The sequence below is a fragment of the Myodes glareolus genome, chromosome 3, assembly GCF_982192425.1.
Source record: "Myodes glareolus chromosome 3, mMyoGla1.1, whole genome shotgun sequence".
In the NCBI taxonomy this organism is placed as follows: Eukaryota; Metazoa; Chordata; class Mammalia; order Rodentia; family Cricetidae; genus Myodes; species Myodes glareolus.
Window position 1 is genome coordinate 73,799,972 of NC_142028.1, and position 24,494 is coordinate 73,824,465.

Here is a 24,494-nt window from a genome sequence, read left to right on the forward strand (position 1 = left end):
TAAGAGGCACTTACTGTTCAACCTAATTAATGACCTGAGTTTCATCCCCAAGACCCATGTGGTGGAAGGAGAGGACAACCTCCTGAGAATTGTCTTCTGGCTGCCACACATGTATACTGGCATACATGGTTACATGTGTGTGCAAATGCATGCACACACACATGCGTGCACATGCATGCGCGCACACACTCACACACACACACAAAAGTTAAGAGAGTAAATGTGGAAATGGAGAGGTGGCTCAACACTTAAGAGTGTCAACTGCTCTTTCACAGGACCCAGGTTTGATTCCCAGCACCCATGTGTCAGTTCACACCTGTTTGTAACTCCAGCTCCAGGGGATCTGACCCACTTCTGGCCTCCTAAGGCACCAGGCATGCAAGCGGTGCACAGGCATACATGTAGGCAAATGCCCATAGACATAAAATAAAATACAATTGTATATTAAATGTTTTTTAGGAACTACAAAATATGCTGGGTGGTGGTGGTGCATGCCTTTAATTCCAGCATTTGGGTGGCAGAGGAAGAGGCAGGCAGATTTCAGTCAGTTCGAGGCCAACCTGCTCAATAAAGCGAGTTCCAGGACAGCCAGGACTGTAACACAGAGAAACCCTGTCTCAAAAGAAAAAAAAAAACAGCAACAACAACAACAAAACAAACAAACTACAAAATAGTATAGGTTCCTGGATTTTTGTTTTGCTTTGTTTTGTTCGTTTGTTTGTTTTTCGAGACAGGGTTTCTCTGTAGATTTGGAGTCTGTCCTAGAACTAGCTTTTTTAGACCAGGCTGGCCTTAAACTCACAGTGATCCGCCTGCCTCTGCCTCCTGAGTGCTGAGATTAAAGACGTGGGCTACACCACCTAGCAGGTTCCTGGTTGTTTGAATCTTACGGAATTTTGTAGTTCTGAGACTCAAAAGGGGGTGCTTTACTCTAAAGTCCTCTGCTCTGTTTGCCTTTCATTGATAACAGACATTAAGAAGGTTAGTGGTCCATGCACATCTGCTTTTGTCCCCAGAATTCGCTGGCCTTTTCACGTCAGTGTAGAAGCTCTTGAGCTACGGGAGCATCACCAAACAGCCCCGGGTGTAGAAGCTTTGTTTGTTGTAGGTGAACCAACACCCGCTGCTTACACAGGAGCACTCAGGCTCCTACAGTTGTGTGACAGCTTGAGCCCACACATCACCAGTGCTCTCTAGAGTGCGTCTCTCTCTTAAAATGTTTGCCTCAGTACCTAACATCTGGAGAGAAAGTGAACTGCCAGCATCAAGGGGAAGTGCAGCAGCTGCGACAGAACCTGCACCGCCTGCAGATCCTGTGCAACTCGGCTGAAAAGGAGCTGCGCTATGAGCGGGGCAGGAGCTCGGACTTCAAACAGCACAACAGTTTGCTGCAGGAGGAGAACATCAAGGTGAGTCTCCCAGGCACATGCTTTTCTGCTCAGCCCCAGCGGTAGCTGGGCAGAGCCAAATCGCAGTGTTCATAGCTCCTTCTTCCACCTTCTCCAATGCCGACAGGGTGTGCATGTGTCTCCAAACAGGAAAAGGGGTACAGTGACAAAGACTGTGGAGATCTTTATCTCAGACTTTCTAACGTTTGATTTAATTTCAGTTACTGTTCTCCTTGCATTAGTCGGATATAGCCAGGTATATTTCTCCCCAGTAGATGTATCCATGGGGGACGGGGAGGAGCGGTTATCACAGATTTTTTTTTTTTTGGAAACACATGAACAAGAAACACAAGAACAAGGCACCGTGTAAAGAATGTATCCTTCCAGCTACAGTTCAGTTCTATAAATATACATTACAGACTTGATTTCTAATGTATCTTAGAAACCCTATGTAAGATTCTAAGCTTGAGTATTCAAGGGCTGGGAATGTAGCTCAGCTGGGAATGGTAGAGTGCTTGCCTAGCGTGTACGAGGCCCTGGGTTTAATCCCCAGTACTGCCAAGGTGGGAGTTGCAGGAAGCTGGCAGATCAAAGTGAGCCCTCTTAGAGCAGTTTGCTTGGTTTTGAGATGTATCTTATAGACCAAGCTGGTCTTGAACTCACTATGAAGCCAGTGCTGACCTTAAACTCCTCATCATCTCGTCTCCACCTGGCTTGTGGAGGTCACAGGCATGTGTCACCACATCCAGTTTAGCTGTTGAACTCAACATACTTAAGCAATACTATATCTGCCTTATGATACAATGGCCAGAACGACACAGATCCTATTCAGTCCCTTATACATATGTATTGAAGGGGCAGTCTTCCAGAGATGGGTAAATGACAGCTTCGTAGAGAGAGAAGATGCCTTTCACTGTTTGAAGTCTCTCCCTTGGACCAGGTGTGTAGCAGCATCGTAAGCAGTAACTAGGTTTTAGAGTGCAGTTTGACCGTTTGTTGCTAGGGCCTCACAGTTGTTAGGTCCACCAGGGTTGCAAAGCGGAGAGACTGGAGAGTCTGAATTGAAACGTGGGTGGACTTTACTTTCCACACTGAAGCTGTCCTCAGCTTGGCATCATTTTAGGACCTCAGCTTTGCAAACACATGTACTGTGTGTGTGTGTGTCCATGCATGTGTGTGTATGTGTGGTGTGTGTGCATGAATGTGTGTAGTGTGTATGCGTGTATGGATTATGCTCATTTAAGTGTGTGTGTGTGTGTGTGTGTGTGTGTGTGTGTGTGTGTACATGAGTGCAGGCACTAACAGAGGCCAGAGGCCTTGGGTGGCCTGGAGTAGGAGTTACAGGTGGCTGTGAGCCACCGATGTGGGTGCTGGGAGTTTGCTGCGAACACACTTTTAACCATGTAGGACTCATTTGCTAAGATCCCCTCAGCTGCTCACTCTGACTCTCTACCACTAGGCATGCTTACTGGAGTAACTGACGCCCCAGAGTACTGATTTTGTTACCTTTGAACCATTTTGTCACAGGTCACACTACAAAGAATGTGCATACAATACTGATGTGCAGTCTAACAGGTTACAAAGTGATAGTCCGTGGACACCACCGAGATCCACAGAGAACCAAGCCAGCACGCTGGCAGCTCTGCAGGCTCTTTGCCTACTACAAGCCCCAGCCACTTTCTCACCTATGCCCCATGGGATCCTCTTTGGACTGCAGAAGCTCCCCTGCAGGCAGAGGTCGTTGGCTTAACAGCTTTTCCACCAGTGCCTTCTAGCTTGAGTAGCATCTCTGAGCTGTGCCTGTGGGCTCCATCAGGGATTCAGCCCTCAGCTTCCCTGCCCTGCCTGTGGGCTCCATCAGGGACTCAGCCCTCAGCTTCCCTGCCCTGCCTGTGGGCTCCATCAGGGACTCAGCCCTCAGCTTCCCTGCCCTGCCTGTGGGCTCCATCAGGGACTCAGCCCTCAGCTTCCCTGCCCTGCCTGTGGGCTCCATCAGGGACTCAGCCCTCAGCTTCCCTGCCCTGCCTGTGGGCTCCATCAGGGACTCAGCCCTCAGCTTCCCTGCCCTGCCTGTGGGCTCCATCAGGGACTCAGCCCTCAGCTTCCCTGCCCTGCCCGTGGGCTCCATCAGGGACTCAGCCCTCAGCTTCCCTGCCCTGCCCGTGGGCTCCATCAGGGACTCAGCCCTCAGCTTCCCTGCCCTGCCTGTGGGCTCCATCAGGGACTCAGCCCTCAGCTTCCCTGCCCTGCCTGTGGGTTCCTCCACTGACTCCCAGCCCTCAGCTTCCCTGTCCTGCCTGTGGGTTCCTCCACTGACTCCCAGCCCTCAGCTTCCCTGCCCTGCCTGTGGGTTCCTCCACTGACTCCCAGCCCTCAGCTTCCCTGCCCTGCCTGTGGGCTCCTCCACTGACTCCCAGCCCTCAGCTTCCCTGCCCTGCCTGTGGGTTCCTCCACTGACTCCCAGCCCTCAGCTTCCCTGCCCTGCCAGTGGAATCTCTGGACAATCTGCTAGGAAAAGGCAGGTGATCTCCTCAGTAACCTTAAGAGCTTAAGTTTCATGATCTTGAACCAGTGCCGAGAACCAAACACCACCATTTGTTTGTTCCGAGTCCAGCGTCCTGCCCAGCTGTTGGACTTGCTGAGGTTTTTTTTGCAGCAAGGTTTTACTTGAAAATGAAAACTCCAGGCTTCCTGATAGGACATAGTTCCTTCTGAGAAGAAATGAAGCATTAACAGATTGGCTAATAATGTTAATACTTTGTCAGTAATATTTCCAAAGTAAAGTATTGCCCGTGTGTCAGTACCCAATGGGAACACGAGGAGAACTGCCCGTGTGTCGGTACCCAATGGGAACACGAGAACTGAGACATTACACTGGCTTGATGGGAAGAAAAGTGAGTGCTCACTAGGAAAGGGACAGTTTATTAATGCTTAATCTCAAGTTTCTTCTTTGTGTTATCACAGAGATGAGGCTAATGATCATTTGTTTCCTATTGACCTTTGACCCATCAATTACAGGAAGTGTTTGGCTCTTAGGTTGTAATCTCTTCATACATTTTCTTCCCCCTTGAGGCTTGACTTTTACATGTCCCTTAATGTCTTTGGAGATGGCATCTCTTTTGTCTTCCGGAATTAGTAAGAGCCCATTATTTCAGTAGTGTCCAACTCACGGCTGAAGCACTCTTTCCTGTGTAGTATAGACACTTAGAGTTGCTGGTTGGTCCTTCTACTTTTTAAAGGACATGGACATGTATGCCCAGGTATGTGTGTGTGCTAATGTACATAAGTGCAGCTCTCTGGGAGGACAGCAAAGTGAGATCGCTCAGCTACAGGGGCAGTGCACAGGTTACTCATTTCCTTATCTGGTCTGTTTCTATCTGCGCTGGGTAAGAATCAGCATCACTTCCATCCTCGTCAGTTCCTGACACTGTCACACTTCAAAACTTACCTGCTAATCTAGTGTATATGCACAGTGATAACTCCTTGAAGTTTATTATCATCATCCATAATAATATAGTTGTGCATGTGTGCAATGTATGTGTGTGAGTGTGGTGCACATGCCCCATGGCATACACACACAGCGGTCAGAGAACAACTTTTGGTAATCAGTTCTCTCCTTCCACCATGTAGCATCCAGAGGATTTAATTCAGGTCATCAGACTTGGTGCCAAGCACCTTTACTGACTAAGCCATCTTGCCGGCCTCCATGTTTATTTTTAATCTTTGTGTGTGTGTGTGCACGTGTGCACGTGTGCGTGCTTGCATGCTCTGGACCTCCAGCCCAGTGCCTCAGAAATACCAGGCATACATTCTACTGTTTAGCTGCATCCCCAGCCCTGTTTTTATGATTTGTGCTTATGCCCCATCTCTAGATCAGAATTGAACTCAAGCAGGCCCAGGAGAAGTTGCTGGACAGTGCCAGGGTGCAGTCCTCGCTCACAGCGGAGTGGAAGCACTGTCAGCAGAAAGTCAGGGAACTGGAGCTGGAAGGGCTTAGGCAGGCTCAGAGCATTAAATCCCAGCAGAGTCTGCAGGAAAAGCTGGCCCGAGAGCAGTCGAAGGTGGCCGATGCACAGGAGAAGGTAAGTATCTTCACACTCAAGAAGGAATGTACTGAGCAACGCAGTACGCCATGTTCACATCTAGAGCCCTGCTCCCTGAGGACAAGAGACAGCTGTGTGCAAACCCTGACACAGGCTAATCTTTTTCTTTACTCTCCCTGTGCTTTCCTCTTTTTCATAATTTTAGTCCATCTGCCTCTACCATTCTAGTAAGTTTTGTATATATTTTTTAAAAAAATGTATGAAGATAAAAACATAAATTCTGGGACTAGGGAGGTAGCTCAGTCTGTAAAGTGCTTGCCACACAAACATGAGGACCTGAGTTTGGATCCCCAGAACCCACAGTGCATGCCTGTAATCCCAGCTTTGTAGAAACAGAAACAGGACGGTTCCCTGGACCTGGCTGGCCAACCAGCCTAACCAAAGAAGTGAACTCCAAGCCAGCAAGAGACCCTGCCTCAAAAAATAAGATGGAGAGAGACAGAGGAGGAGACTTCATCAACTCTTGGTCTCTACACATCTGTACACATATGTGTGAGCACACATAAATGTGCATATATATATGTATATATATACACACAAATATAAATTTACTTAAAACTATAACATGAACTTAAAACTGATTGAAGCCATAGGATATTTATATATTTTTAATATTTAAGGATTTTTTTCTCTCATTTGAATTGCCTGCTTATATGGTTTTTATTTTGTAATCTCTTAAAAAATAGGCTTACTTATTTTATTGTATGCATGTATGTATGTGCACCATGTACATGCCTGGTGCCTTGTTGACAGAGGCTGCTAGTTCATTTCCCAACCCCCCTGACTCAAAATAATCACACAGAAACTATATTATTTGCAATACTGCTTGACCGGTAGCTTAAGCATATTTCTAGCTAGCTGTTATATCCTAAACTAGCCCATCTCCCTTAATGTGTGCATTACCACTAGGTTGTGGCCTACCAGCAAAGTTTTGGTGGGCTCCAGTGGAGGCATCTGTCTCCTGTGAGCAGTTACATGGCTTCTCCTTGACTTCACCTACTCTGTCCTCCTCTGTCTGCTTGGAATCCCCACCTTGTCCTATTCTGCTAAGTCACTGGCCAAAACAGCTTTATTTTTTAACCAATAAAAGCAACACATAGACAAAAGGACTTCCCACACCATTTCCCCTTTTCTGTTTAAATAAAAAGGTAGGTTTTAACTTTAACACAGTAAAATTACATATAGCAAAACAATTATCAAGCAAGAATTTTAGTTGCAATATTTATATCTACTTTATCTTTTATCATAACTAAGGAAAACTATAATTATAACTATCTGCTCTGCAGTAGGATATAATACTACCTAAGTTAACAGGAAATGCATTGTAAGCAACTTCCAAAACTCTAGAATTGAAGAGATATTTCGCTGCCTGGACAGTCACCCAACGTTCTTCTTTAATATTACGGGCACGCATCTTTAGCCTACTGGCCCATAGTATCTGGCAGACTTTTCCATGAAGCAGGAAATTTCAAAGACAGTTCCACCTATATTGGCGTTTGTTAGTCACTTTCTTCTGTGTCCTGCAGAATGTCTGGCAGACTCATGAAACAGGAACACCACAGGACTGTCTCACCTTTAGGCAAGTTCAGCAGTCATCTCTCCATGGGTCCCACATGTCCAGCTCATACAGCATAACATCAAGCAGTTTAGGCAGGAGCAGTGTCTTGCCCAAATAGCCAACAAACTCTACAAGTAGCCTCTTTGGTGCCCATCATCCTCTTGAAGTATATTGGTGCTGCCAGGAGTGGATGAGTCTCACTATCATGAAAAATCTTCAGTTCTTAAAAACATTTTAAATGCCATATTCTGTAGGTCTTTGAAAGGTTTGAAGAATACCTATCCATCTGAAATAAATAGGTCCTTGCTATAGTTCAATTTAGTATTGAGTTTGTTGTGGAAGAGGAATCAAATCCCCAATAATGTTTCACTTTTTCATCCAAGATTTTGGACCTGCAGCAGAAATTAGACCATGCTCGACAAGTCTGCCTTTCAGATGCTTGTATTTTGCATAAGAAACAACTAGAGGATGAGATCAAGGAAGCAAGGAGCAGTGAGGCTAGGCTGCAGCAGCAGTGTCAGGAGGAGCAGCAGAGGAGGTAAGAACCACCAGGGTGTGGGACTCCTAGGGCGGAGGGCTTACCTGCAGCACTGGGTAAACAGCTTTAACTGGATTAGCCTGTGAAATCTGACATGTTGCTTGCCTTGCTCTCTGATGTGACCTACACAAGTTCAGACTTCATTGAAGTTATGTTTTTTTATTCAGTGGCTAATGTCTTTCTAGATAGTTCTAGATCATTATAGAAATCTTTGGCATCAACAAACTGCTCAAGGATAAGAGCCATCCACTTTTTTCCCCTTTAACATAAGTGCTGTGAATCTGACTTAAAACATTCTTTTGGATACCCTGGACCTCAATGTCAGGTGCTTCTCATTTGTAGAAGTTCAGAATGAGCCATACACATTTTGAGAAAATATATTATCCACTGAAAACACACAGAGAGGTTCACACATACTTTGTAGCTCAGAATACTATTCCCAGCTATAGTTAGAAGTTCTATTCTAGGACCTAGTGCAAAATACTACTGAGTAAATAATTTTTGAACGAATGAATGTCTGAGTGTATTCCATTGTCCCACAGGACAGGTCCATTTCCCTGACTGGTACTTAACATCCAACTGTTCCCATTCTTGGATTTATAAACTATTGATTATGAAGAAAGGGTCCAACCCCAGTGTCTTCCAAAGTTGCTAGCTAGATAACAGAACCATAAAGAAGAAAGAGATGATAACAGCAGAAATTGCTCACATATACATACAGTGATTTGGATAAAGCAAAAATGACAGTAAGGAAGGTGTAGGGTTAGGTGTGGCTAGTAGAATTACGCTACAATAATCCTTAGAGTGCCTGCACTTACATCCAAGGAACATAAGAGCAAGAGGTGCAGAGCCAAGAGCCAGTGTCTCAGACAGTCTACCATCCAATAACCTGCAAAGCTGTCTGTCCAGTGTTAGGATTTAATGCCCTGGCTTACAGTGGCATACAGGTGAGATTTTTGGTGCTATTTCATTATTGCCATCATCATATTCTTTGAGACGACTCTCCTGGATGTGGAGAATCTCAGTTTGAAACCTCAGAAAATCTTTCCAGGAACTGTAGTTTGGCAAGTCTTTCTAAAAGAGCAGTTACTGATGGCACTCGTTAGGACAGGTGAATTTCTCCATCAGTGTGGCTCAGCAGTCCATGAGGCAGCTGTAGCAGGGTACCGTGTGTGCACCACCAGCACCAGCAGTGTGTGGAGTCAGCCGTAGTAGGTGCCGTGTGTGCACCAGCACCAGCAGTGTGTGGAGTCAGCTGTAGCAAGTGCCATGTGTACACCAGCACCAGCAGTGTGTGGAGTCAGCTGTAGCAGGTGCCGTGTGTGCACCAGCACCTGCAGTGTGTGGAGTCAGCTGTAGCAGGTGCTGTGTGTGAACCAGCACCAGCAGTGTGTGGAGTCAGCTGTAGCAGGTGCTGTGTGTGCACCAGCACCAGCAGTGTGTGGGGTCAGAAGTTACAGGGTCAACCTGTAGAGCACTCGGGGAAAAGGAACATGGATTCAGGAGTCGAGCCCCACGTCAGCCTTGTCGTAGATGTTCTTGGTGCCATGTCTCTCTTATCTCTGCCATAAGGAAAATTATTTCTTCCTCATGGGTTTGTTTTAATGTCAATGGGAGAATTAATAAAAAGCTTCTGTTAGGTAGGAAGTTCCTTGCATGGGTCCTCTTACCTTGCAGACACCTGACTGTACCTCACTACTGGATCCACAAGCTCCCTCTTGCTGGCACAAAAGTCGTGGGTCTAGGACTCATTTGCAGAGTGTGGCAGTACAGAGTGATGTGATGTGCACTGATTGCCCTCAGGGTACTCCTGGACCAGGACATAAACGAGCTCCAGAAGCAAGTGAGAACCTTGCAGGAGAAGGAGAACCAGCTGGAGGCAACCAATTCCCAGCAGCAAGAGGCTCTGCGCAAAGAGCTGGAAAGTGAGAGCAGAAAGTGTGAAGAGGTAAGAAAGTGGCGGACATGCTTTCCCGTTTTTCTGTTCCCATAGACTGGAATGCGTGTCCATCACTGCTATTTAGCCAGTTACCATTGAGTACACTTTATCTAATGAATTTAGGTAGGAAAACAAATCTACCCTAATTGTATTATATCCAAGTGAAGGGGTGGGGGGGGATATGACCTCCCCATAGCCTTCTGGGCTGTTTGGCTAGGCTATAAATTAAATTGGCAGGAGTTGGAGATGGTTCAATGGTTAAGAGCGCTGGCTGCTCTTTTGGAGGACATGGGCTTGATACTAAGTACCTACATGGAAGCTCCCACTGTCTATAACTCTAGTTCAGATGGATCCTACATCCTCTTCAGAACTCCTCAGGCACCAGACACACATGTGGTATATAGATATGCATGCAGGCAAAAGATCCATATACATAAGCTAAAAATGAAAAAGATACATTTTTTAAAGATCAATTAACATAGGGCAAACAAGTAGGAGTAAGACCACTTTAATTACATGTATATGCATGAGTGTCCCACAAAACACGATACTTGAAACTGGTCAGTCATCCAAAGCTTGTACAACATCCTGAGCTATCTAGAAAGGGCCTTGGAACCTCTGGAGCACAGTGGAGACCAACTATGGAAGGGCACGGGGAGAAATTATGGGGTGAAGAAGGGGTTGTCTCAGATACAGATAAACATCCAATAGGCAGTGGTAGTGCTCACTTTTAATCCCAGCACTCAGGAGGCAGAGGCAAGTGGATCTCTGTGAGTTCAAGACCAGCCTTGTCTATAGAGTGAATTCCAGGACAGCCAGGACTACACAGAGAAACCCTGTCTTGAAAAACAAAAACAAAAAAATTGAAAAGAAAAAGGAAGAAAATGCCCTACTTCTGGCTCTTATGTGGGCGTTTTCTCAATTGAGGTTCCCTCTTTTCAGATGACTCCAGTTTGTGTCAAGTTGACATAAAACTAGCCAGCACATAGAGCATATTCTATTCTGCGGACATGTTTTGGGGTGATGTGCCCTGAGCCCCAACACAGACAAGAAGGTATTTAGTACATAAGGAGAAATGCTTGCGACGCTTCTGAATGGGGAATCAGAAGGACCTGCTGTGGGCTCCCACTCTGGCTTCAGGAGATGTGATACTGTCTTCTGGCCTCTGCGGGTACATACGCCAAGACGGACACACATATACATAAAAGCAGAATGCCTCAGGAAACATTTGTTTTCGTGATTGCCCCACTTATTTAAAAAGGTCACGATTCAGAAATATCCAGAAGGAAGAGATGCCCAGGAATGTGGGACACATGCACTCTGCGTCCACCCTGTGCCTCCATGCGTTCACCAACCCACACGCTCTTAACTCCTAACCTCGTGGAATTTTGTGGAAGTTTCTGGCTGAGGATTCCGTACAAAAGAAACTTGGAAGTGATCCTATATCAAATAAAGCTGAGCAAGCTGAAACAATACATCTTGTTTCAAGCTTTAACAATACATCTTGATCTATCAGAGAAGTGGGGTCACAGAGCCTGCCTTAGTTAGGGTTCCATTGCTGTGAAGAGACACCATGATCTCAGCAACTGTTACAAAGAAAGCATTTCATTGTGGTGGTTTGCTTACAGTTCAGAGGCTCAGCCTGCTATTACTATGGCAGGACATGGCAGCGTGCAGGCAGACATGGTGCCGAAAAGGCTACTGCTACATGTTGCTATACAGGCAACTGGAAGTAGACTGTTTCACTGGATGTAGCTTGAGCATATATGTGACCTCAAAACCCTCCTCCACAGTGACACACTTCCTCTAATAAGACCACACCTACTCCAACAAGGCCACACCCACTCCAACACAGCTACACTTCCTAATAGTGCTATTTCTTTTGGGGGGCATTTTCTTTCAAACCACCACAAGGCCACTGCCCCCTGAAGCTGGAGAGACTGACACAATGCTAGGGGAAAGCCCGGTGAGAACCAGGCAGGAAAGCCTGCGCCAAAACTATTGAACGTTGGAAGCTCAGTGTGCAAGGAATATTCCGAGAGATGAGAACTCCAGGGGAGTTCTACTCCAGGGGACTCTACAGTGTGTGGGTTTCACTTCCAGGTTCTGACTGATTATTTGAGGAATCTCTCCTTGGTCTCCTGGCAGGAGAAGTGTTGGGGAAGGGGGCATCCAGAGTTTCTTCGTAAGGGAAATTGTTTAACTAGAACCTAACATGGTGGAGTTCTGCCAAAACCTAACTGACCCAGGGCAAGAGAAACATGCAATCTCGGCCTCCTCTGCCCCCACTTAAAGAGAAGAAATGAAGGCAGGGAAAGAAAGAAGCAAGTGTAAGGGCCATGGTTCAAAGGTGTCGCTAACTGAAAGATTCTGACCTACTCATAGGAGCAGAGAATGTGGTCCATCCATCCTCACTGCCTTACCAGCACACTGAATACCTGCCTCTGACAACTTCATCATGTCTGGCTATAAAGCAGAATTCACAAGACATGTCAAGACACAACTTGAAGAAATTGAGTAACACGGCAGAATGAAGGCCCAAATATGATAGGGATATTGACATCATCAGAAATGTAAGGTGCCTTGATTAATATGCCGAGGAATCTAATAATGCAGATGCATGGTGCATAAGAGGAGAGGGGCAGTAGAAACAGAGATGGGAAGTCTGAGATGAAAGAAGAAACGCTCGACAGAGAAACTGCAGCGATAAAGTGGTGGCAGCCTGTGATAGGCCGCTTAGCATACTACACACAGCTGAGGGAAGGATCCTGGATCCTGAGGGAATCTCAACAGAAACCCGGAAATCAGTGAGCAAAGGGGAAAGAACAGACTACCCAAAAACCGTGAGACAAATGCAGAACGTGTGATGGAAATGATAGAAAATCAAGGAAGAAGAAGAAACACTTGAAATAATGATTGAGAATATCCAGAAGTTAATTTCAGATGCTGTACCACAGATCTGGAAAGTTCGAGAATGCCAGTCAAGATGAGTGACAGAAAAACTATGTGTAGGTTCATAATGTTTAAACCAAACTTCAAAGAAAAGGGGGAAATCCTGCAAGAAGACAGAGGAATAAAATACTTTCTCAGACAAACAGAAACCGGGGAATTGGTTGCCCACAAACCGGCTTTGAAAGCAAAGGTGGGAGATGTTCTTTAGGGGACTGGGCAGTAATGGCTCATGGCAAGTGATACTAGGCATGTCCCTGGGCTCCAGGCTATTGTGGGCACCCGTGGCAGGCATAGGCAGTTCAGAGTGTGAGGGGTCCACGAAGGCGACAGGTGACACAGCCGTGGCAGCAGGGGAGAGCATGGCTCAGCAGTTGGTCCGGGTGGACCCAGAGAAGACAGGATTGGACACTGAGAAGGATTAGATTATTGAGATGGCCTGCTGATAACTGATAACTGCCAACTCTGATCTTAACATCTTGGCTGAAGGTCCCAAGCTGATCATCGAGCAGCTGGAGGAGTTGCTGGGCAGTGCATCAGATTGGTGCAAGGAGCATCGTGGGAATTCTGGTGTTAGCAAGGCAGTGAAGGAGAATACGATTACATTCCTTGACAAACACACGCCACACACAGTTCATGAACCACCTTCATTCTAGGGTAATTGATGTGAGCTGTTAAGGGCTGTGCAGACGCTGGTCTGCAGAGGAGTAGGAATTTGCTGCAAAGAAGGCTGCTTCTCACAGGGCACTCGATGATACTCAAAAGCACCAAAGAACTACAGTTTTACCAAAATAACGTCTTCAAGAAAAAGACAAAGAGAAAAGGAAAGGGTAGAAAATGGGGGAGATGAGAGGACTGTGAGTTGATGCCGGCTCCCCAGCTACCCAGCCCACCTAGTTCCTCCAGAAGCCCCTTTAGTGTCTCTCCTGCTGATGACTCGGCAGGACACCCTTTCTAAAGAAGAGAAAATAAGTTTCCTTTGCATCTCCAGAGCCCTCAAGCAGACAAGACATCACAATTTGATTCTTCTAACCTGCTGTTTCCATTCTGACACAGCACCTCCTTTGTGAGCTTTAGGCCACGCCCACCCCCTCAGTCCGTATCAGCATTTGCTTTGGTCCATAGGCCATTCCTTTTGTTTGAAAAATGAATATAAGCAAATAAAAAGACAAGAGAAAAACAAAGCAATAATAAAAACCACAAAAAGACAAGAATCTACCTAAAGCAAAGCAGCCAGCCGGCCAGATGGCTCGCTGGGTAGAGGGTCTTGCTGCCATGCTGCAGACTTCTGAAAGTTGTGTCTGACCTCCACACATGCACACACAAGACACATGCACACACAACAAATAAATACTTATGTAATAAATATGACTGGGCGGTGGTGGCGCACACCTTTAATCTCAGCACTCAGGAGGCAGAGACAGGCGGATCTCTGTGAGTTTGAGGCCAGCCTGATCTACAGAATGAGCTCCAGGACAGGCTCCAAAGCTACAGAGAAACCCTATCTCAAAAAAAAATCTAAATAAACAAATAAATATGTAGAGACGGGTCGGTGGTTAAGAGCATGGACTGTTCTTGCAGAGGACCCAGGTTCAGTTCCCAGCACCCACGTGGAAGCTCACAACCTTATAAAACTCCAGTTCCAGGGGATCCATTGCCTTCTTCTGGCTTCCTCAGGCATGGCACACACATGGTTCACAGACATACATACAGGCACAAGTGCACACACACACGCACACATGCACACACAAACAATAATTAAATATATTTCAAAAAGAAGGGAGAGCATCAGAGAAAGACTAAGTGAAGATATAATGAAAGTTTTTATTTCGATTGATCTTGCATAGTTTGTTCAAAATAATAATGGGAGGGCACTGGAGAGATGGCTCAGAGGTCAGAGACACTTGCTGCTCTTCCTGAGGCCCTCGTTGAGTTCCCGGCACACATGTAGGGTGACTCACAGCCACCTGTAACTCCAATTCCAGACGTGACACTCACTCTTTTTTGTCCTCCTGCATACGCATACATTCACACAAACAGACATGCATGTACATGAATGGATCTGAAGTAATCTTAAAAAATGATAGCAATAATATAATTATACTAAAGTTGTTTATGCACAATGCTTATATGTAAGGAAAATGGATTTCAGCAATGAAGCAAAGGATGAGAGAGAGAGGCATCACAATTGCTGTGATTGCACTGTGCTTGCACTGCCTGTGAAGCGGTACAGTATTATTTGAGAGTGAACTTGAAGTCTGCACATGTGTCCCATGCGTTTAATCCCAGCACTTGGGAGGCAGAGGTAGGCCAGGCGGACTGGCCTAATCAGTGAGCCCCAGGCCAATGACAGGCCTTGCGTGAAAAAAAACAAAGTAGATGATGCCTCAGAAATAACACCTGATTGCCATCAGACACGTACACACACACACACACACACACACACACACACACACACACACACCATGTCCCCACATGAATACCATCAGAAAAGGAAGGAAGGAGGAGGGCTGAGGAAAGAGAGAGATATCTAGAACATATTACATTCTATGGTCATTGTTAGGAAACAACTATGAAAACTAGAAAGAAAGCTGATAAGTTCAGGATAGAAAAGAAAATGACAGTATATAAAATGTTCAGTTAAGACCATAAAAAACAGAGGGGAGCACTCTGGAGGCAGAGACAGTTGGGTCTCTGTGAGTTCAAGGCCAGCCTGGTACACATAGAAAGTTCCAAGCCAGTTAAGGCTACGTAGTAGAACCAACCAAGATGCTGTGACAAGAGGATTGTGAGTTTGAGGTCATCCTGGGATGCAAAGCAAATACACTATTTCAAACTACTCTACTATCAAAAGATATTCAAATTGTTTATCAATCACGGTGACCAAAGAGCCACAATCAGATGGCTTGCTATAAGTCCATTCATTTGATGGTCCCTGTTGCCTCTGAGCAGTAACAACACCCACCCTCATCTAGGATGTAAAGGCTGCCTCTTGTCCTCAGGAGTTCTGTAGTACAGTGAACCTCTTTAAAGTCAGGGAGCCATGTGACTGGAGATAACTCTCACCCTGCTTTGGGACCGCCATGGTGGAACTCATCACCCATGGTGAACCATTCCAAAACTCCCATCTATATCAATTTTTATTTCCTTCCTCTTGTGTCTAAGTATAACATCTTAGTGCCATTTAATATAGGTGGCTTCTGAGTCCAAGTGTCAGTCAACCAGTCTAATATTTAAAGACACTCTTAGAAGTTCAAATTAACGTTTCAAATCCAGGAACTGGAGTGATGGCTCAGTGGTTAAGAACCCTTGTTGCTTTTACAGAGAACCAGAGTTCAACTCCCAGTACCCACAGCAGGCAGCTCACACCCCACATGTAACTCCGGCTCCAGTGATTTCAGCGCTGTCATCCGGGTTCTGTGGGTACCTGTTCCTGCGTGCATAAATACACACACACACACAAAAAAAAAACATACACACACATGCAACATATACACACAAAACATACACACACATACAACATATACACACACAACATACACACAGAACATACACAGAGCATACACACACAAAACATACACACATGCACACATACACTTAATATAAATCATTAAAAAATAAAATTCTGGGGGCTGGAGAGATGGCTCAGCAGTTAAGAGCATTGTCTGCTCTTCCAAAGGTCCTGAGTTCAATTCCCAGCAACCACATGGTGGCTCACAACCATCTGTAGTAAGGTCTGGTGCCCTCTTCTGGCCTGCAGGCATACACACAGATAGAATATTGTATACATAATAGATAGATAGATAGATAGATAGATAGATAGATAGATAGATAGATAGAAAGATAAAATTCTGACTCTGATAAGCACATCCATATCAATAACGTTGGCCTGTTCAGTACTGCAGCCCTTCCTTCCTACTTTAGTCTCCTAGAAGTCTATTCCTCCACATACGCCTCAAGTTTCTGGCACTTTAAGATGCCAAATTCTGCCCATATCCCTGCTGTTCTAAGTCAAGGCCTATATTCCACATCTTCTCCCCCAGTGTGTGATAGGAACTAACTGTGCTATGGCTGGAGAGACGATAAGAAAAGACATGGTGGCAGCGTTCAGATGGCTTTTAAGGATAATAGCACCTTTTTTTGAGACAAGGTTTCTCTGTGTAGTCATGGCCTACATCTTGTATTCACTGTGTAACTGAGATAATCTTGAACTTCTAACCTTCCTGCCTCCACCTCCCCAGTGCGTGGATGACATGTGTGTGACACCATGCCTGGTCTATGCCATGCTGGGGCTCAAACCCAGGGCTCCGTGCATGCTAGGCAAGCCCTCCACCAACAGACCTGCCTCTTTAGCAACAGGCTTCTTCTTCCAAGGCACCTCCTAAAACGCAGTCCACACAGATCCCCAAAGCAAGGATTTTAAGCCCGGCAGCCCGCAAGGTGGGGGCTTCTTACACTGGTACAAGATGAGCTTGCATTTGAGGTCCTGGGAGATGTCATTCTTCCCAGTTGTCTGAGCACTCCCAAGCTCTGTGTTTCACATGAGAAAGCAAGACCATGAAATCAATCTGTGCTGTAAATCTGCCAAACACTTAATGAAGTTTGATTTTTTGTTACATTGGCCTTCTGACTACAAAGGAGGCATCTCTGACTCTACCTTGTTCCGGCATTTAGACCCCTGAGTTGAAGTGTGCTCCTCGGACGTTCGTTGACTTGCTCAGCTGTGTCTAGCTCACCCTGCAGGCCTGGGACTGAGTTGTTAGTCCCATCATAGCATTCTTAGTTGAGTGGATGGATATGTTTCCATCTCTGAGGCAGAAGACTTGAGAAGGCACCCATGGGAGAAAAGGTTGATTTCTCCTCTTGGTGTCAGAGGTCTCTGTCCCTGGCCTGTGACAGAGTATCATGGTGGGAAATGCCTGGTGGAGCCAGCTTCACACCTGGCCTCATGTCATCAAACTAGGACTGCACACACACACACACACACACACACACACACACCTTCAATCACTCACACACACACACTCACACATACATACTCTCACATACACACAGACTCACTCACACACACTCACAAAAACATGATACTTCCAGGCTATGTAAATAAGGTGTATATGAGACACCCATGAATTTTGTCTTTGGCCTTGGGTCTCATTCCCAAGACCATAGCTCATCACATATTGCAAATATCGCCCAAATCCTGAGTGCCTCTTATCTCAATCATTCTAGGTAAGGGGTTCTTGATCTTAATCTTCGGATCTGACCAGTCAGATCCCCACTTTGAGGTTCTAATCACCGCAGCCACTTCTAGATGCAAATATCTTATGGGTCAAGGTCAGGAGACTTTCTTTATGCACGCATGTTATAAAAAAAAAATAAAAGCAAACTGCCTCCTTTCCTCCTCTACTATCACAGCACATCCATGAACGTGGAGGCTCAAGTGACCTCAGAGATGTGTGACTTTGGCCCACCAGCAAGCCACTGATGCCTCTGAGTGACCAGAAGTTGGCTACCTTTTTCTTTCTTTCTTTCTTTCTTTCTTTCTTTCTTTCTTTCTTTCTTTCTCTCTCTCTCTCTCTCTCTCTCTCTCTCTCTCTCTCTCTCTCTCTCTCTCTTTCTTTCTTTCTCCAAGACAGGGTTCCTCTGTGTAGCTCTGACTGTCCTGAAACTTGCTCTATAGACCAGGCTGGCCTCAATTTCAGAGATCCACCTGCCTCTGCCTCCCGAGTGCTGGGATTAAAGGCGTGCACCTCCACTCCCCAGCTAGTTGCATATCTTCTAATTCAATTCAGTTTGGACACAATCACTTTGAAGACTGTTTCATCAGACCTGTGGGTTAAGGTTCAGTCCTCATGACTTCAGACCCAGGGGCAAGGCTGTGCCTCCAGAATTACTTGTCTCCCCCACCACCCCTTTTTTGAGACAGGGTCTCATGTGGCATCAGGAGGCCTCAAATTCTTAAGTAGCTGAAAATGACTTTGACCAGTTGCTAGGATTATTAAGTAAATTCCCCTCATATAATTTTATGCTAGGCTGGGAATCTAACTTAAGACTTAGTGCACAGCCAGATGGTTGTGGTGCACACCTTTAATTCCAGCACTCTTGAGAGGCAGAGATAGGAGAATTTCTTTGAGTTTGAGACCAGCCTGGTCTACAGAGTAAGTTCCAGGATAGGCTCTAAAGCTACAGAGAAACTATGTCTCAAAAAGACAAAAAAAAACTAAAAAAAATAAAATAAAGACTTAGTACACACTAGGCAAGCATCCTGCCAGAGGAGCTGCTTCCCTAGCCTGGCCTGGCAGAATTTCTGACCAACCAGAAATGGACCAGGGCCCTCGGTTCCTCCTGAGACTCAGCCTTTGCTAGGGCACTCACACAACACGGGGTTCGCTACACTTTTGTTTCCTGGTTTGTTACAGAGGGCATTTTAAAGGTTAGAAATAAGCAACCAGGCAAGGGGACACTTGGGGTGAGGTCCCGACCGGTCCTGAGCCAGGAGCTTCTGTCTCCCTGCAGTAGGGGTGAGCCAGCTCCCAGCACATGGAAGAGTACTTTTCCTCTCCATTTCCAGCGGTCCCTAGGCTCATCAGGGTTCATGTGAGGACTTCTATGCCCAGGCACAGACTGCTCCCTTTCCACCACCCGCCCCCTTTGTTTGTCTTTTTCAGTACCTCAAGAGCAACCAGGAACTGTCAGAGAAGCTATCAAGGTTACAGCAAGAAAAGGATGCTCTCTGGCAAGAACGCGGGCGAATTTTGGAGCAACTTGGTGAGCAAGTGAGGTAAACAAAGCAGGTTCCCTGTGGGCAAACAGGACACAGGGGCTGTTCTGCCAAAACAAACAAGCAAACAAATAAACAAACAAACCAGAGCAGTCACACTGATGGGGCTATCCCAGTCCCATCTACACTCTGTTCCAAGGAAGATCCTGGGCCCAATTCCTTCCTGAGAAGAGGGACTTAACTGTTTCCTGAGTTCTCTATAGCTTGCTTTCTTCAAATATACCCTCTCACTGTCTTTAAGGGTTTTCCCTACAGTCTTTAATATTTACTTATTTGTTTTTAATTTCTGTGTACATGTGTGAGTCTGCATGCATTTATGTGCACTGTGTGGGAGACCTTGGTGGCCAGTAGAGGGTGTCAGAACCCCTGGAATAGGAGTTACCCATGCTTGTGAGCTGCCAGGTGGGTGCTGGGAACCGAACTGGTATCCTCTGGAAGAGCAACAGGCGTGCCTAACCCCTGAGCCATTTCTCCAGTCTCTCTCTTACTTCCTTTCCTTTGGTCTGGACAGTATGTGCACTGGACGCCTGACAACCAGGGAGCTCAAAAGTCTCAGCTGAGACTTTGGCTTATACTTGGCCAAGCACATTAGCCATCACTACCATATCACCTGTCCTCCATGGAGCCTTCCTGGGTCCTTCCTGAGGCCAGGCACAAGTCTCATCCTCGCACTGCTAGAGACAAATCGTGTCAGCATGCTGGTACCAACCTGCTACAGAGCTCCCCCTGCTGGTGGTTATGAAACTGCACTATTTTACTCAGTGTATTTCATGCTTTAGCCAGCAGTTGGCGCCAAACAGCGCAAAGAGCAAAACTGCAAGCGGAAAAGCTTTGCTGGCTCTAGACATGCTGGAATCTGTCAATCATCCCGCCACAGCCCTGATTCTGTTTGGAATGACACAGTGGTCCAATGATTGAATAGTACCATGCCTCATTAATGCACTGGCAAGCGTTCAAAAGCATCTCTCCTCTACTGCCATCGTGTTGGAGGAGTTGCTCTTTCTCCACATCCTTCTTTGTGGCGAGTACCATGGTCGAAGCAGGAGGGGACCTTGATGAAAATTTCCTCCAACTTCTTGCTTTTGGTGTATATAGAACACATGTCCAAAATACTAATATACAGTTCAATGTATTGTGACAAGTGTGTATATGCATGTAAGTCCCACCGCAATCACAACGCGGAACATGTCCCCCACTGCTGAAGTGTCTCCTGCATGTGTGCAGTCTGCCGCTCTCTCTTATCCTTAGGAAGCCACTGTTGTGATGTCTGTATTTTCCAGATTTCTGAACAGACTCATTTTGCACGATATTCTCTTCATGTCTGACTCTCGTCACCCACCATCTTCCATTATTTACATATATACTTAGCCAGGGCTTTCTACTCTATTTTTGTGTATGGGGGGGGAGTTACATCTGTGAGGTTGGATAACTTTCCATGTTATTTATGCATGACCTTTAGAAAAAATGGATCCAACCCTGGCTGCATGTGCCTGGGTACTGACATACATGAATTTAATCAAGATCTAGGGGGGAGAGGAGGGAGTCAGTGTTTTCCCAAAGCACCACCATATGTTTGTAACATGTATCCAGAGTTGAAGAGCACAGATCTCCAAAGTTCAGTTTTTTTATGTTTTTAATAATTCATTCAAATTCATTTTATGTGCATTGGTTTGAAGGTGTCAGATCCCCTGGAATTGGAGTTACAGACAGTTGTAGCTGCCACGTGGGTCCAGGTCTTCTGGAAGAGCAGCTGGTGCTCTTAACCACTGAGCCATCTCTCCAGATTCCGAGACACGGTGCTTTAGAAAAGAAAACTGTCATGATTTTACTGGCACACACCTATAATCTCAGCTCTCGGAAAGTGGAGGCAGACGGATCAGGAGTTCAAAGTCAGTGTGGTCCACAATGTGAGGCACTGCCTCAAAACCAAGAAATCCACTGGGGCCCTGTGAACACCTGGGAGATATGGAGGAGGGAAGGAGGGTTGATGTACTGTGAGGTGCTCCACCTCTGATGCACGCATACCCAGGATGCAGATACCCAGGAACAGTCCCGCCACGCATTCCCAGTGCCAAAGGAAATGAGATTATGCATGGGAGGGAGTCATCTTCTTGGGAACTGAAAACTATCACAGAAGTGTGTGTCTCACACTATGTAGTAGGTGCTGTGCAAGGGCCTCGGACTGAAATGGGTCTGTGGCAAATTTATGAATGAAGTTGTCTATCGTGAGTGCTTTAGTTAGGGTACTGTATGAGACACTGAATAGAAATGGCTTCAGAGGCCAGGGGCAGCTCAATCAATAGCGTTACATGAGGGCCTGAGTTTGGGTCCACAGAAACCATGTAACAAGCCTGTAACCCGGGTGCTGAGGGAGAGGACAGGCAGATCCCTGGAGCTCCTGGCCAGTCAGCCTAGTCAAACGGGTGAGCTTCAGATACAATGAGAGACTCTATCTACAGATAAGGTGGAGGGCAACACCCAGACATTGACCTTAGGCCTCTGTACCTAACCACACATTTATGCATACCTGCATGTACACATGAACACACATACACACATGCACACACATACACACACAAAGCAGAAGATATAAAACTGGACGTAGTGATACCAGTGATACGTAGTGATATGATGTCCATAACCCCAGCACTGGAATTATGAGTCTGAGGCCAGTCTGGGCTACATAGTGAGTTCCAGGCCAGTCTAAGCTATACAGTAGGACTCTGCCTCAAAGAACTGAAAAGAGGCGTGCAGTATGTGGAGGGTGTTTCCGTCTTAGCCGACAGTGCAGACACAAGCAGTCCAGGCTTGCATGGAGCTTCGCTGCATCAGAAGCCTAGGCTTCTATTATTTTGCTGTTGCCCGAGCATCTTGTAGGGGCATTTTGTTGTTGTTGTTGTTGTTGTGGTGGTGGTGGTGGTGGTGGTTGTAGTTGGGGTTAGTTGGCTAGTTAGTTTTTGATATTTCAAGCCCTGGCTGTCCTGGAACTAGACCAGACTGGCCACGTGGAACCCACTCACATGGCTGAAGACATTTAACTACAACAGCCGCATCTCAGTCAGTAAGCAGGCAGAGAAAGCAGTGCATGCTGGGTTCCTTTTAGGCACGCTGCCTTCCTCTTTACATTCTGTTAGCCAAAATGGACATGGATTTATGTAGCCATAATGAAAGCTAGACAAATCTAGCTATTAATATAGATTTTAATTTAGATATTTAGATTTATTTAGATGTTTTTTTCAAGACAACCCTTGCTCAGTCAAAAGTCATGGATTCTGTAAAGACAAAAAGAAAGTGAGGGGGACTGGAAAGATGACTCAGAGGTTAAGAGTTTAGTTCCCAGCAACCACACGGAGGCTCACAGTCATCTCTCCTGAGGTTTGGTGTCATGAGATCTGGCATGCAGGCATACATGCAGGCAGAACACTATGAATAATAAATAATTTTTTAAAAAAATTTAAAAAAGAAAGGAAACAAGGGACCAGTCAGAAGTCTCAGCTGATAAAGGCACTTGCCACAAAACCTCAAGATCTGAGTTCAGTCCCTGAGACTCACATGGTAAAAGGAGAGAACCAACTCCTACAAGTTGTCCTCTGACCTCCACATCCATGTTGTGGAAATAATAATAATTTTTAAAAATTTAAAGAGTGTAGGCTGGGTGTGGCAGCACATGCCTCTAGGTTCATCACTTGGGAGGAAGGCAGAGCCAGGTGAATCTCTGTGAGTTCAAGGCCAGTCTTATTCATGTGGAGAGTTCCAGGCCAGCCAGGGCTATATAATGAGACCCTGTCTCAAAACAAAGCAAATAAAACAGTATAGGCAGGAACTAGAAAACTATTCGTAGTAATTCTCATCACTGGGGCAGGGTTCAGAATTCCTGTGTCCAGGAGGTTCCAGAATTAAATTCAGACACTAGAGTTGTCATCAGTTCAAACCAAGGTGGTCCAGAGGCTTGAGTTCATGGGACTGTATGAAAAGAGGGGGTTATTTTGGATTCATCCACACATGGCGTGAAGAAGTAAAGCAAGAAAGCATCCCCACTAAAAGTCCGTAGGTCTCAAAGGAGGCCAAGCAGGCCCTACTTGTATTCTGGTAAGTTCATCCTGAATTTTGCTTTTGTAGAAACTACAAAGACAAACACCACTGTCACAAGGCCAAGCTTCAAAAGGTCAAGGACCGTCTAACTCATGAGTTAGAAATGCGAAATAAGAGGATTAAAGAACTCGAAGAAGGAACTGGGAAACTGCAACAAAAGATTGAAATGGTGAGGAAAAAAAAAAAAAGAATCCCAGACAGAGCGCACTGACATCACCGGTGGTTAGCCGTTCAGGAGCGCATGCTCAGCTCTCACTACCCTCGGCCCCAGCTTCCATCTTTCAGTGTGATGAATTCTCTTTATTTTTAATGCATGTGTATGTGTGTGCACACATCCTTGTGTGTGTGTGTGTGTGTGCATGTTTGCTTATATGTCAATGTGTGTGGATGATGCCAGGAGACAAGGTCAGGGGTCATCTCCCAGAGCATGTATGGAGTTCCTCCTTTCTCTCATGGGCCTGGTACTCACAAAGAAGACTAAAACCAGCAGCAGCCCAGGGATCCCCATCTCTTTACCACCCATGGCTGGGATTCCAAGCCCTCACAGCCGTGCCCAACATTTGTAGGTGGGTTCTAGAGATCAAACTCAGGGTCTCGTGCTGACAGGGCACTTTACCAACCCAGCTAACCCCACCAACCTGAATGTAAGGAATCCCCTAAGGACCTGCAAGGCTTTTAGGGTTGCTAACCCAAATAGGATATTGAAGAGGTTCCTCCCTAGTAATCTGCCGTTGTCTCACCTCCAAACGGAAATATCCATCTCAGAGTGATGGCTCCGGAGCTAAGAGCACTTGCTGCTTTTAGAGTGGCCCCAGATCTGGTTCTCAGAACACTCATGGTGGCTCATGATCACCCAGTTCTAGGGGATCTGACACCCTCTTCTGGCTCCATCGGGCACCAGTCATGCATGTGGTTTGCACACATGTATATGTAGGCAAAGCACACATATACATAAAATAAAAAGAAATCTTTTTGATGGGTGTGGTCGACCGGCAGTTAGAATTAACCAGACCAGCTCAAAAACAAGTAATATATTTAATAATTGGAAAACAGAGAAAACTCACACGACCGGGATCCAGCAAGCACACAGGCAGCAGGGAGAGAGAGAAAGAGCAAGGGGCTGGCACCTGGATTTTCAAGTCCTTG

At 45.9% G+C, this 24,494-nt stretch overlaps 1 protein-coding gene and 1 pseudogene across 9 annotated transcripts in view; both read left to right on the plus strand.

Annotated features, from left to right (window-relative positions):
* The window catches only part of Ccdc30 (coiled-coil domain containing 30), a 97,168-nt gene that overhangs the window by 63,301 nt on the left and 9,373 nt on the right, over positions 1 to 24,494 (plus strand). For all 9 annotated transcript variants that reach the window (XM_085686486.2, XM_087904658.1, XM_085686485.2 and 6 more), the window contains 6 exons: positions 1,230 to 1,409; positions 5,261 to 5,470; positions 7,433 to 7,587; positions 9,391 to 9,535; positions 19,144 to 19,256; positions 23,376 to 23,517. In XM_085686486.2, the coding sequence (XP_085542612.2) occupies positions 1,230 to 1,409; positions 5,261 to 5,470; positions 7,433 to 7,587; positions 9,391 to 9,535; positions 19,144 to 19,256; positions 23,376 to 23,517 (945 nt within the window). The remainder of the gene's footprint in view (positions 1 to 1,229; positions 1,410 to 5,260; positions 5,471 to 7,432; positions 7,588 to 9,390; positions 9,536 to 19,143; positions 19,257 to 23,375; positions 23,518 to 24,494) is intronic.
* LOC146895162 (oligoribonuclease, mitochondrial pseudogene) lies at positions 11,768 to 13,779 on the plus strand (annotated as a pseudogene).